This window comes from Amblyraja radiata, chromosome 1 (genome assembly GCF_010909765.2).
Source record: "Amblyraja radiata isolate CabotCenter1 chromosome 1, sAmbRad1.1.pri, whole genome shotgun sequence".
Lineage (NCBI taxonomy): Eukaryota > Metazoa > Chordata > Chondrichthyes > Rajiformes > Rajidae > Amblyraja > Amblyraja radiata.
Window position 1 is genome coordinate 50,901,765 of NC_045956.1, and position 14,692 is coordinate 50,916,456.

Below are 14,692 nucleotides of genomic sequence, written 5' to 3' on the forward strand. Positions count from 1 at the left end.
GTAATTTAAATTCCTTGTTCTCTCTGGAATTTAGTAATATTCTTATTGATTTTAATAGATAAATGGGCTGTTGTTTAATTCATCCAATTAGTGCCCTTTAGGAATGGAGTATTAGTACTGTTCACATAACAGCACGTAAAGCTGTAAGGTTAACACTATATGAATGATTTTTTTGCTTTGGTGTTGGCAGTGAGTATTGATTCAACTTTGTGCTTTTCAGGTAATTGTCTCCCAGTAGCCACGAGAAGGGGAGCTTAGCTTGAAATGAGAAGATTTGTAAGACCGAAGACACTGGGCTTCGAGACCGATGGTGTTGCTGTCAAGTTATTCTGGAGTGACTAACCGGACCGGGAGTGCAGAAGGCGGAGATGTGGTTAAGAATAATGCGGAGGGGTATGCCGGCGTGGATTTGGCAGCTTGCCACGGTGCTGGTATTCCTGTGCAGCATCGTCTCCTTGTTGTACATGCTGGCTTGCACTCCGAGGGTGGAGGATGGCCAGCCTTTGTTGCCTGGGGTCAGCGGGCCGACGGGGAAGGAGAACTTCCAGGTGTTGCTCGAGGAACGCGAGGAGCAGCACCGCAACTACATCAGCAGCCTGAAGAAGCAAATAGCGCAACTGAAGGAGGAACTGCGGGAAAGGAGCGAGCAGCTGAAGGTAGTGCACGATCACTACGGTGATTTGCAAGGAGGCAAGGTGGATCTGAGCAGTCCAGAGAAGACGCAAGCGGGTCTGCTGCGATTTCTGCACTCTCAGATAGACAAGGCCGAAGTCCACTCGGGCGTTAAACTGCCCACAGAATATTCGGTGATACCATTTGAGAGCTTCACTCTCCAGAAGATCTACCAGCTGGAAATGGGCCTCACCCGACATCCTGAGGAGAAACCGATCCGCAAGGACAAGCGGGATGAGCTGGTGGAAGCAATAGAGGCTGCACTCGGGATGTTAAACACCCCCGAAGACGAAGGAGCAACAAACCATCGGATGCATGCGGCTGCTGACTTTATTGAAGGTTGGTTTGGTCATATTCCCACAGCTGGAATTTGTTTTTTTTCTCTCGATGTCCGGTTGGAAAGTTGATGAACCTGAGGCCCATTGTCCTTCAAGCTTTTAAACCTAGAGTGTAAAGGGGTTAAACAGAGAAACAAGGAGCTGCAGATGCTGATTGTTTTTTTAAACCCACAAGTGTTGGAGTAACTCAAGTGCCTGATCTGCACTTTGTAAAGTAGCTCGGTAGATGAGGTTATCATTTGTTCGTTTTTAAGTACCTTTCAAGTTGCAGGTTTGTACGTTATACTCTAGCTCCTGGTAGCTCTGTGACCTATGGCATAAAGATGGTTGATTTGTTGATAGGCGTTCCTCTTCCCCACCGTTTCAGTTTGCAATAGGCCAGTTTGCAATTGAATTACCACCAGTTGTTCAAAAACCTGAAGGATATTTAGAAAATAAAATTTCTTATTCTTGAAAGAATTCCATAATCTTACGTAAAATGTTGGTGTTGTATTTCTCTGTCACTTTCTCTGACCTGCCGTGCATGTCCTTGTTTAGTTTAGAGACACAGTATGGAAACAGGCCCTGCCACCCACAAAGTCCATTCTGATCAAAAATCACCCATACACCAGTTCTATGTTATCCCAGTCTGGCATCATAGAAACATAGAAAATAGGTGCAGGAGTAGGCCATTCGGCCCTTCGAGCCCGCACCGCCATTCAATATGATCATGGCTGATCATCCATGCAAACTAGGGGCAATTTATAGAATCCAATGAACCTACAAACCTGCACCTTTTTGGAATGTGGGAGGAAAAAGAAGCTCCTGAAAAAAAGCCCAAATGGTCATGGGGAGAACGCACAAGCTCCGTACAGACCGCACCCGTAGTCGGGGTCAAACCTGGGTCTCTGGCCCCGTGAGATAGCAACTCCGACCGCTGTGCCATCATCTTGCTCTATGTTTCACAACTCCCACATTCTCTGGTCTACTCTCTAACTGCTCGTATTCACTCATAGACCAAGTTCATAAGTTCTATGAGTCGAGGTTAGGCCAAGTCTACTCCTCCATTCAATCATGGCTGATCTATCTTCCCCTCTCAACCCCATTCTCTTGCTTTCTTCCCATAACCCCAAACACCATTATAACCTTCTTTCCATCTGATTCCCATAGTCACCCTGTGTTTTGCCTGCGAGACATCCCTTCCTTCCCCACCCTCCCTCCATCTTAACTGCAAAAATGTTCAATATATAAGATGGGTTTGAAGCCATTATCCATTAAATGACCATTCCAACTGAATGAGCAATATAAATAAAGCAATCTTATCAAATCACTATAAGATGTAGCAAAAATAATAAGGCAATAGAGATTTAGGATTGATTCTTTGGTTTGTTTTATGAGTTGGTCTTGCTTTGAGGTTCTTCCCAAGAGGCAGTAATGCCATTTTGGAGTAATTTAAATTCTACGCGTTCTCTGGAATTTAGTAATTTATTCCTATTGATTTAATGGATAAAACGAGCTGTTGTTTTAATCATCCAATTAGTGCATTTTGGAATGGAGTATTAATGCTGTTCACATTAACAGCTCATAAAGGTTATTTCCAGGAAGATCTCCATTGGATAAAACCCAAGCAACCCAATCGTTTACAAATAATTTTAGTAGACCTCAAAATCCATGTTCCATAACGAGTATATTTTCATCATTGGAAGTAGCCCTAAGATTAACTGGGAGATAGGTGGAGATTAGATACTGAAACCGTTCCTGTGGCTCATTGCAGCAGTTTTTAATACGGATCAATTTGACTCATTATCATATATTCAATAGCTTGGGCTCGTTCACATAAAATGCTGGCTAATGATGTGCAAAATGTTCGGGGAGAGATTTTGCGAAAATATGAAGAGTGAAAGGAAGGGCTCTGATTTTGGGGTCAGATGTGAGAGTGAAGTTGTGATGGTGAAGCAAGATTTCAAATCCCCGAGGTTTCCCTGTTTAATTATGTTTATCTATAACATTGTCTCTTTAATGCATTTATTATTGTGCAAACATTTTAGAATGTAATTCCTACTTACTGAAGGATTATTCTTTAACAGCTTGGAATTCCTTTGGCATTAAGCATAAATTAACTGTAACCTGGGTTGATTTGTTTTGATTTGATTTGAGTAGTTTATTTGTCTCACCTACTCCTCCTTGCCCTTCCCTTCACAACATCTTGGAGTTGCCGCAACTGGTAAAGCTGCTGCCTCACAGAGCCAGAGACCCGAGTTCGGGTGCTGTCTGTGTGGAGTTAGCTCGTTCTCGCTGTGACCCCGTGGGTTTCCTCTGGGTGCTCTCGTTTCCTCCCACATGCCAAAGATGTGTGGGTTTGTATATTAATTGGATGCTGTAAATTGCCCTCGATGTGTATCGAGGAGATGCAAAAGTGGGATAACGTAGAAAGCATTGGCTCGGTGGGCCGAAGGGCCTGTTTCCATGTTGTATCTCTCAGTAAACACCAAGTACAAACTGTATGCCTGAAGTGCTTGGCTCTTTGAAAAGGCCATCCAGTCAGTGGAATCTCCTTTGTTGCTCTTCCATAGCCCTAAGGTTTTTGAAAGTGCTTCAATTCTTGTTAATAGTGTGTAGAATGACGGAGTGCATGATCTGACACAGTTTCACTCATTGTGCTACACTCTCTGACCTCTAGTGACTGATGCAGTGGGAGCTTTGCTCTGCTGATATGGTATATTTCTTATACTGTACATCACCTTTCTGCTATTAGATGTGTGGATTTTGTTTTACCTTTTATTGTTCATTAACTGATATGAAGACATATTGACCTGAAACGTGAATACTGTTTCTTTCAATGGGTGCTGGCTTTCCTATTAAGTACTTTCACGTGCTTCTGTATTTTACGACAGATTTCTAACACCTGCATTTAAAAAAAAAAAAATCAATTCACATAAAATTGCAATCCAAATTGCATAATTTTCAGCTAATTGACTAATAAGCTAGGTACTTTGGTTTGTTTTAATTTTGTCATGGTAGATCGCAATTTTATTTTCACAACAAGCTCTTTGCAGGTGACACAGTGAAGAAATGTCCCTACAGATATTGCAGATGATGAGATCGAATATAATCATATTTTATGAATTTTCATTTGTTCATGTAATATATGGCGAGGAGAGCCAAACAATTCACTCAAAATTCCTTCTAATCAATCAAAACATTCTTTGCCATTTTTGCTGACTCTTTGCCTGGCCATTAAATTTAAAGAATTTGGATTTGCTTTGAAACCTGGTCATTTGGTGAGCTGGTACAAATTTGATAAAAATGCCAATGGAAATGCCGGAAACACACAGCAAGTCAGGGGGGGCACCTATGGAAAGAAAAATGTTTTGGGTCCCACACTCTGAAGTGTGAAGAATGGTCCCACCTCAAAACATCACCTATCCACATCCTCCACCGATGCTGCCTGATGCTCTGAGTTACTTTAGCACTTTGTGTTTTGCTCAAGATTCCAGCATCTGCAGTTCTTTGTATCTCCTTTGACAGAACTGGGTATTTTTAAGGAGCAGACTGACAGATTCTTGATTAGTAAGGGTGTCGGAGGCTATGGGGAGATGGCAGGAGGATGGGGTTGAGAGGGAAAGATGCAACAACATGATTGAATGGCAGAGTAGACTTGATGGGCCGAATGGCCTAATTCTGCTCCAAGAACTTATGAACTGATTTTACTTCAGATTTCCAGTATCTGCAGTTTATTTCCCCATTCTGATAGAAATTATGGTTGTGCACATAGTACATTCTGGCCATGTCATGTTTAGTGAAGGTGCCCTACGGCCTAACGCTTATGACATGGTACACAAAAATGCTGGAGAAACTCAGCGGGCGCAACAGCATCTATGGAGCGAAGGAAATGGGTAACGTTTCGGGCCGAAACCCTTCTCCAGACTTTATGACATGGACTCAGCAGCGCCCTCTAATGGTCATACCGGGTCCAAGAACCAAGCGTGCAGGAAAATTGTAAATGTGAAGCCAGTTCTACCAGTAAATCATGGAACGGTGCCACGACACCATCAGAATGAAGCCATTTAGGTTGAGTGTCATTTTTGTTCCACGGGGCATATACACTTTAGCAGTCAAAGCAGAGCACTGTTGCAATACTTTCACTTGAATAACTTATTGTGCAGCCTGTGCCAATATTTTCTTTGTTGATATTGATCAACATAGACTAAGTCAAGGGAGAAATTGTGCTCCATTTTAAAAAATCCGACTGTTTTGCCAATAAATCCCAACTACCTTGTTGAACTCCATTCTCTGACTGGAGTTTTGTGGACTTCTGATCAGGAGTGGAGAAGATTGCATCACTCGCTGCGCTTTCCCCTGATGTAGACGCCAGAACTGCTACAGGGTGAGAATGGGAGAACAGAATTTGTCTTGTCTTTGTCAGGCATTTTGGATGTGGGCTGAAGAATTGGCCTTTGCTGATGTCTCCTGACCAAAAGCTGTTCCAGCCTTTAACTCTTATGTAGGAAGGAACTGCAGATGCTGGTTTACACCAAAGATAGACACAAAGTGCTGGAGTAACTCAGCGGGTCAGGCAGCATCCCTGGAGGAAAAGAATAAGTGACTTCTTGGGTTGGGATCCTTCTTCAGACTCGAACCTGTCTGAAGAAGGGTCTTGGCCAAAAATGTCGCCTATTCCTTTTTTCGAGAGGTGCTGCCTTACCCGCCAAGTTACTCCAGCATTTAGTGTTTATCTTCCAGGCTTTAACTCCTTGAATGATTGTACATTGCAAAGATCATGGTTAGACTATGAAAGCAATGGGTTAGGGGAGAAAGTGAACATTTGAAAGCAAACCTTTCCGCATCCTTGCCTTGCATCCGTAGATGAACAAGTTTCAGCAGATAAACATTCTCCTCCTCCTCCTACCCACTGATTCTTTCCCGTTCAACTCATCTTTGTGTTCCTGCCTCCCATCAGCAGGAGATGGGGCCTCAATCTCTTAGTAGGCCTGTTATACTGTTACAAGTAAGAATTTAATTGTTCCATTCTTGGTACATATGACAATTAAACAGTGTAGGAAGGAATTGCAGATGCTGGTTTATACTGAAGATAGACACAAAATGCTGGAGTAACGCAGCGGTTCAGGCAGCATCTCTGGAGAAAAGGAATGGGTAATGTTTCTGGTCAAAACCCTTCTTCTGAAGAAGGATCTTGACTTGAAATGTCACCGATTCCTTTTCTCCGGAGATGCTGCTGAACAATTAAACAGTCTTTACTCCAGTCCTGGAAACTCCCCCTTTCCCCTATCTTATCGTTCTGTTGCACTTTCTCCTGCATAGCTGGTTCCAGCCATCACCTGTTTTTAAGAAGGAACTGCAGATGCTGGAAAATCGAAGGTAGACAAAAATGCTGGAGAAACTCAGCGGGTGCAGCATCATCGAAGGGTTTTGGCCCGAAACATTGCCTATTTCCTTCGCTCCATAGATGCTGCTGCACCCGCTGAGTTTCTCCAGCATTTTTGTGTACCTTCCAGCCATCACCTATTGTGCTATCTCCTGTTAAACTCTTCAAATCATCTCCTTATCCTGGCTTCTATACCCTCTGCTCTGATGCAGGGTCTTGACCTGAAATGTTGACCATCCCTTTGCCTTCGCACACATTATCTCGCCTGCAGTGTGCTTTTGTTTCGCTCCTACCCATGTACCTAGATTCAGGATGTCGTGGTGCAGCTTTATAGGACTTTGGTTAGGCCACATTTGAAATATTGCCTGTAGTTCTGGTCGCCCCATTACAGGAAGGATGTGCAAGCTTTGGAAAGGGAGCAGAGGAGGTTTACCAGAATGTTGCGTGGAACAGGAAATATTAGCTATAATGAGAGGGTGGATAGACGGATTGTTTTCTCTGGAACGCCGGAGGCTGTGGGGAGAGCTGATGGAAATGTATAAAATTACAAGAGACAGTCAAAACTTATTTTCCCAAGATGGAAAAAATCAAATCATAGAGGGCATAGCTTTAAGGTGGGAGGGACAAACTTCAAAGGAGGTGTGCGGGGCAACTTTTTGCACAGAGGAAGGTGAGTGCCAGGAATGTGCTGCTCGGGGTGATGGTTGAGGCAGATATGATAGCAGCATTTAAAAGGCTTTTGGATAGGCGCATGGATACAGAGGGATATGGTTTATGTACAGGTAGATTAAAGATGGTCTTGGCATCATGTTTGGCTCAGACATTGTGTGCCAAAGGGCCTATTCTTGCGCTGTATTGTTCCATGTTCTACTGACTGAACCAGAAATATCACGTATATCCCACAGAAAATAGACACAAACTGTTGGAGTAATTCATTGGGTCTGGCAGCATCTCTGAAGAAATGGAATAGGTGACGTTTTGGGTCAAGTTCCTTTTTCAGACTGAGAGTCAGGGGAGAGGGGAACTGGAGGTATGAGGAGGTACAGAGAACCATACCTCCAGTTGCCTGATAACAGCTGGGAAGAAACTGTTCCTGAATCTGGAGGTATGCTTTTTCACACTGCTGTACCTCCTGCCTGGTTGGAGAGGTGGGGAAGATGAGGGAGTGACTGGGGTGACACTCACCCTTGATTATGCTGGTAGCCTTGCCAAGGCAGCATGAAGTGTAAATAGAGTCAATGGAAGGGAGGTTGGTTTGTGTGATGGTCTGGGCTATATCTACAATTCTCTGCAACGTCTTGTGGTCTTGGATGGCGTTGTGATGCATCCCGATAAAATGCTTTATATGGCGCATCTGTTGGTGAAAATTGTTGGGGACATGCTAAACTTTCTAAGCCTTCTAAGGAAGTAGAGGTGTTGTACTTTCTTGGGCATTGCTTCGATATGGCTGACTCGGGGCATGTTGCTGGTGATGTTTACTCCTGAGAAATTGAACCTTTCAACCATTTTTACTTCAGTGCTGTCGATGTATATGTATATACCGGGATATGTGTACTTCTTCATTTGCTGAAGACAATCACAATCTCCTTTGTCTTGCTGGCATTGAGGGGAAGGTTGTTGTTTTGGCACGAGGTTCTCAATCTCGAGATGTGGGATCATGATTAAACCTGTGTCAATGAAGCTACTGTATGAGGCAACAGTCCGTCTAACTGCACCATTTCAGCATTAGGGCCACTCCATGAATTGTTTTTTCCCCTTTTACATTCATTGAACCAAAAGACAGACTCCTGTTTATGCAGTCCATTCTTTGGACGAAGAACACCCGTTCTGCAGCCAAGGATGAATGTTTGAAGTGCAGTGATTGCGGTAACAAAGAATGTGGCCATCGAATGTGAGCACAGCTGTCCCACACGCAGCATTACAAGGGCCAGTAAAGCTGCAGCAAGGAAGAATTTCATTGTCCCATTGCCGGTACAAATGGCAAGTAAATACTGTTGGCTCTTGACCTTGTTCTGAATTATATTAGCATTTGTTTATTATTGTTACGTGTATTGAGATACAGTGGAATAACATAAACACAAAATGCTGGATTAACTCACAAATACTGGAGTAATACAACGGGTCAGGCAGCATCTCTGGTGAATATGGGTAGATGGCGTTTCAGGTCGAGACCCGTCAGACTGATGGTGGGGTTGGCGGGCGGGGGGGGAAGGGGAGCAAAGAATGCTGGAAAAAAGGGAGAGGCAGGACAAGGCCTGGCAGATAACACATTGACATAGGTAGACAAAAATGCTGGAGAAACTCAGCGGGTGAGGCAGCATCTATGGAGCGAAGGAAAAAGGCAATGTTTCGGGCCAAAACCCTTCGATGATGCTGCACCCGCTGAGTTTCTCCAGCATTTTTGTCTACCTTTGATTTTCCAGCATCTGCAGTTCCTTCTTAAAAACAGGTGATGGCTGGAACCAGCTATGCAGGAGGAAGTGCAACAGAACGATAGGATAGGGGAAAGGGGGAGTTTCCAGGACTGGAGTAAAGACTGTTTAATTGTTCAGCAGCATCTCCGGAGAAAAGGAATCGGTGACATTTCAAGTCAAGATCCTTCTTCAGAAGAAGGGTTTTGACCAGAAACATTACCTATTCCTTTTGACATTGACATGGGTAATGGGCAGATGGTTGGAACAAAAGCCAGAGGTAAGAAAGGAAGGTGTGAGACAGGTTTGAAGAGTTGTGGTTTCTGAAGCCAGTGGGGAGAGGGGGGAGTAACTCAGCAGATCGGGCAACATTTCTGGAGATCTTGGATAGATGCTAATTTGATTTGGGACATATCTTCAGACTGATTTTATTGGGGCTGCGGGATGGTGGTGGTAGCTGGAAGTAAAATGGGGACAGGACTAAGCCTGACAAGTGATCGGTGGATATAGGTGATGGAGGGAGAGGGTGCGGTTGATTAGCAGATGGTTGAATAAAGGCCAGAGATGAAAGGACAACAAAGTGAGGCATGTGCGGGCACACACTCGTATTGGGGACACAGTCACTCCTGTTCTCGCTCTCACATTGTCGGGGCTGCATGCAATAGGACTATAAGGGGCCAAGTTTAGAGGAGATGTGCGGGGCAAGTTTTATTTTTACACAGAGGGTTGTAGGTGGCTGGAATGTGCTGTCAGGGTTGGTCATGGAGGTGGATATGATAATGGCGTTTAAGAGACTTTTAGATAAGCACTTGGATATGGTGAGATCTGGATCTCATGCAGGAGGAGAAGATTAGTTTAACTTGGCATCACATAGTATTTGTGAGTGAGTGTGTGTGTGTATATACACACACTGAACTTTTTTTCCCTCGTTTATTATATTGTTTAGAGTGTACTATGTTTACATATTCTGTTGTGCTGCTGCAAGTAAGAATGTCATTGTTCTATCTGGGACCCCCTTGACTCTCTTGACATTGAGTGCGTGTGTGTGTGTGTGTGTTGCATTGTTCTATGTTCTGTTTCCCTTTCGTCACTGGGCCTTAGCCACACCAGTGCGTTACAAAACACTAACCCAGTTGTGCAGCCAAACCCTGACTTTACTGTAATAGTCTGTGGGCAGAAGGGGAAATTAGTTGAAAACATTGCACAACTTTTCAGATTTTATTTCATGGTAACAATAATTTTCTATGTCAGCTTTTTAAAAATTGAATAAAAGACCTGTTGTGACTCCCAGTTTGAGCTGCACTCCATGTGAGCTCAACCTTGTCTGTTTTTAATAAGATTAGATGCGAAGGAAATGCCAACCAAATAATGTAAATCTGCTAAATACTGGTTAGTGTTTCCTTGCCAAAGTGCTGAGCATTCAACTTTGTTGCCACTCCATCCATGATGATAAATGCTTAGGCAAGGATAGCTTCATCTGACTTGCTTTAGTTTAGAGACACAGCATAGAAACACACTTGGGGCAATTTACAATGGCCAATTAACCTACAAACCCACATGTCTTTAAAGTTTAGAGCTACAGCGTGAAAATTAGCCCTTCGGCCCACCGAGTCCACACGATCACTTGTACAACTTCTATATAATCCCACTTTTGCATCCTATACATCAGGGGCAATTTTTACAGAAGCCACTTAAGCTACAAGCCTGCATGTCCTTTGAACGTTGAAGGAATGTAGAAAATCCAGAGAAAACCCATGTGGTCACAAGGAAAATGTGCAAACTCCACACGGATGGCACCCAAGGTCAGGATCGAACACTGTCTCTGGTGTTGTGAGGCATTAGATCTCCCAACTGTGTTGGTCAAAAGATGAGATTGAGTTTGTGTCTCTGCGCAGTATAAAGAGCAGACGTAGCTCAGCGTAGAAGAGAAGGCTTGGTTAATGAACAGAGAACTTTGTTGCTTTCGGTTTAGTTTAGAGATAAAATGTGGAAACAGGCCCTTTGGCCCACCGAGTCCACACCGACCAGCAATCCCTGTGCACTAACATTTTCCTGCACACACTAAGGACAATTTGCATTTATACCAAGCCAATTAACCTACAAACCTGTACATCTTTGGAGTGTGGGACGAAACCGAAGATCACTGAGGTCATGGGGAAAACATACAAAGTCCGTACAGACAGTACCCATAGTCTGGATCCAACCCGGGTCTCTGGTGCTGCAAACGCTGTGCGGCAGCAACTCTACCACTTTGCCTCCGTGCCACCTGAAAAAGGTCTTCCAAATGTCTTCCAATGGAGCTGTTTTTATTAAAGTTGTGCCAGGTCTTCGACACAAAGTCCAGAAATGAGTACTACTCTCATAGTGAGAGAGGTGAGAGCAGAACAAGCATAATGTCACACAGCACTGAAATAGGCCAATTAGTCCACCTCATGCATGCCAACCAATATGCCCCATCTAAATTAATCCCAGTCATATTTGGCTCGTATCCCTTCAAACCTTTCCCATCCATGTCCCTGTTCAAGTAACTTTTTAAATGTTATTATAGGACCTGCACCCTGCTTGCCCACATCCTCCATCCACAACTCGCCTACTCTTATCAACATCCTAGTTGCTGACCCACTTTCCATCTCTGACATCCCCCCCCCCCCCCCCCTCTCTCCAATCGTTCCACCCTCTGCCTTCTGTACTCGGGCTTGTCTGATTTCTCTTGTGCTTTTAGATGGGAGACCATGTAAATGCTTTTCCAAACATATAACCAAGTTGAATTCAACATGGTATGTGGCTTACTGATGTTTGTGGTGGCAAGCCCTTGAGCAAGATGCTCGATGGATGTCCTGTTGTATGCTGCCCCTGTCTTTCTTTTTGTGTACTTGCTTGGAATTGTGATTTTTTTTCTTTCTATGTATGTTGGAACTAAAGATCGCCCTTCTAGTATCCCTGAAATATAAACACCACAGTTCCTTCATTGTAGTTTTTACTTCAGAACTTCCTTGGTCTTCCTTGGGGGAGCGTTTGCTAGTGCTGTCAGGGAGGATTTAAACTAATGTGGCAGGGGGATGGGTGCAAGATCAGAGAGGCAGAGGGGTGTAAAATGAAGGTAGAAGCAATAGGTAGCAAGGTGAAAAGTAAAAGTGGCAGGCAGACAACACCAGGGCAAAAATCAAAAAGGGCCACTTTTCAACGTAATTGTATAAGGGGTAAGAGTGTTGTAAAAACAAGCCTGAAGGCTTTGTATCTTAATGCAAGGAGCATTCGTAATAAGGTGGATGAGTTGAATGTGCAGATAGTTATTAATGAATATGATATAGTTGGGATCACGGAGACATGGCTCCATGGTGACCAAGGCTGGGAGCTGAACATCCAGGGATATTCAATATTCAGGAGGGATAGACAGAGGGGAAAAGGAGGTGGTGTAGCGTTGCTGGTTAGAGAGGACATTAACGCAATAGTAAGGAAGGACATTAGCTTGGAGGATGTGGAATCGATTTGGGTAGAGCTGCGAAATACTAAGGGGCAGAAAACGCTAGTAGGAGTTGTGTACAGGCCACCTAACAGTAGTAGTGGAGTTGGGGATGGCATCAAACAGGAAATTAGAAATGCGTGCAACAAAGGTAAAACAATTATAATGGGTGACTTCAATCTACATATAGATTGGGTGAATCAAATTGGCAGGGGTGCTGAGGAAGAGGATTTCTTGGAATGTATGCGGGATAGTTTTCTAAACCAACATGTAGAAGAACCAATGAGAGAGCAGGCTATTCTAGACTGGGTATTGAGTAATGAGGAAGGGTTAGTTGGCAGTCTTGTTGTGCGTGGCCCCTTGGGCAAGAGTGACCATAATATGGTTGAGTTCTTCATTAGGATGGAGAGTGACATTGTTAATTCAGAAACAAGGGTCCTGAACTTAAAGAAAGGTGACTTTGAGGGTATGAGACATGAATTGGCCAAGATAGACTGGGAAATGATTCTTAAAGGGTTGACGGTGGATATGCAATGGAAGGCATTTAAAAACTGCATGGATGAACTACAACAATTGTTCATCCCAGTTTGGCAAAAGAATAAATCAGGGAAGGTAGTGCATCCGTGGATAACAAGGGAAATCAGGGATAGTATGAAAACAAAAGATGAAGCGTACAAATTAGCCAGAAAAAGCAGCCTACCAGTGGACTGGGAGAAATTCAGAGTCCAGCAGAGGAGGACAAAAGGCTTAATTAGGAAAGGGAAAATAGATTATGAAAGAAAACTGGCAGGGAACATAAAAACTGACTGCAAAAGTTTTTATAGATATGTGAAGAGGAAAAGATTAGTTAAAACAAATGTAGGTCCCTTGCAGTCAGAAACAGGCGAATTGATCATGGGGAACAAGGACATGGCAGACCAATTGAATAACTACTTTGGTTCTGTCTTCACTAAGGAAGACATAAATAATCTGCCAGAAATAGCAAGGGACCGGGGGTTAAATGAGATGGAGGAACTGAGTGAAATCCAGGTTAGCCGGGAAGTGGTGTTAGGGAAATTGAATGGATTAAAGGCCGATAAATCCCCAGGGCCAGATAAGTTGCATCCCAGAGTACTTAAGGAAGTAGCCGCAGAAATAGTGGATGCATTAGTGATAATCTTTCAAAACTCTTTAGATTCTGGAGTAGTTCCTGAGGACTGGAGGGTAGCTAATGTAACACTACTTTTTAAAAAGGGTGGGGGAGAAAAAACGGGGAATTACAGACCAGTTAGTCTAACATCGGTGGTGGGGAAAATTCTGGAGTCAGTTATTAAAGATGGGATAGCAGCACATTTGGAAAGTGGTGAATTCATTGGACAAAGTCAGCATGGATTTATGAAAGGTAAATCATGTCTGACGAATCTTATAGAATTTTTCGAGGATGTAACTAGTAGAGTGGATAAGGGAGAACCAGTGGATGTGTTATATCTGTACTTTCAGATGGCTTTCGACAAGGTCCCACATAAGAGATTAGTATACAAACTTAAAGCATATGGTATTGGGGGTTCAGTATTGACGTGGATAGAGAACTGGCTGGCAGACAGGAAGCAAAGAGTAGGAGTAAACGGGTCCTTTTCACAATGGCAGGCAGTGACTAGTAGGGTACCGCAAGGCTCAGTGCTGGGACCCCAGCTATTTACAATATATATTAATGATCTGGATGAGGGAATTGAATGCAGCATCTCCAAGTTTGCGGATGACACGAAGCTGGGGGGCAGTGTTAGCTGTGAGGAGGATGCCAGGAGGCTGCAAGATGACTTGGATAGGTTGGGTGAGTGGGCAAATGCATGGCAGATGCAGTATAATGTGGATAAATGTGAGGTTATCCACTTTGGTGGCAAAAACAGGGAAGTAGACTATTATCTGAATGGTGGCCAATTAGGAAAAGGTGAGATGTAACGACCTGGGTGTCATGGTACACCAGTCATTGAAAGTAGGAATGCAGGTGCAGCAGGCAGTGAAGAAAGCAAATGGCATGTTAGCATTCATAGCAAAAAGATTTGAGTATAAGAGCAGGGAGGTTCTACTGCCGTTGTACAGGGTCTTGGTGAGACCACACCTGGAGTATTGCGTACAGTTTTGGTCTCCTAATCTGAGGAAAGACATTCTTGCCATAGAGGGAGTACAGAGAAGGTTCACCAGACTGATTCCTGGGATGGCAGGACTTTCGTATGAAGAAAGACTGGATAGACTTGGCTTGTACACGCTAGAATTTAGAAGATTGAGGGGGGATCTTATAGAAACTTACAAAATTCTTAAATGGTTGGACAGGCTAGATGCAGGAAGATTATTCCCGATGTTGGGGAAGTCCAGAACTAGCGGTCACAGTTTAAGGATAAGAGGGAAGTCTTTTAGGACCGAGTTGAGAATATCATTTTTTACACAGAGAGTGGTGAATCTGTGG

At 43.6% G+C, this 14,692-nt stretch overlaps 1 protein-coding gene across 2 annotated transcripts in view; it reads left to right on the forward strand.

Annotated features, from left to right (window-relative positions):
* The window catches only part of csgalnact1 (chondroitin sulfate N-acetylgalactosaminyltransferase 1), a 197,173-nt gene that overhangs the window by 112,848 nt on the left and 69,633 nt on the right, over positions 1–14,692 (forward strand). For both annotated transcript variants that reach the window (XM_033021790.1, XM_033021799.1), the window contains exon 2: positions 221–1,011. In XM_033021790.1, the coding sequence (XP_032877681.1) occupies positions 369–1,011 (643 nt within the window). In that variant the 5' untranslated portion in view covers positions 221–368. The remainder of the gene's footprint in view (positions 1–220; positions 1,012–14,692) is intronic.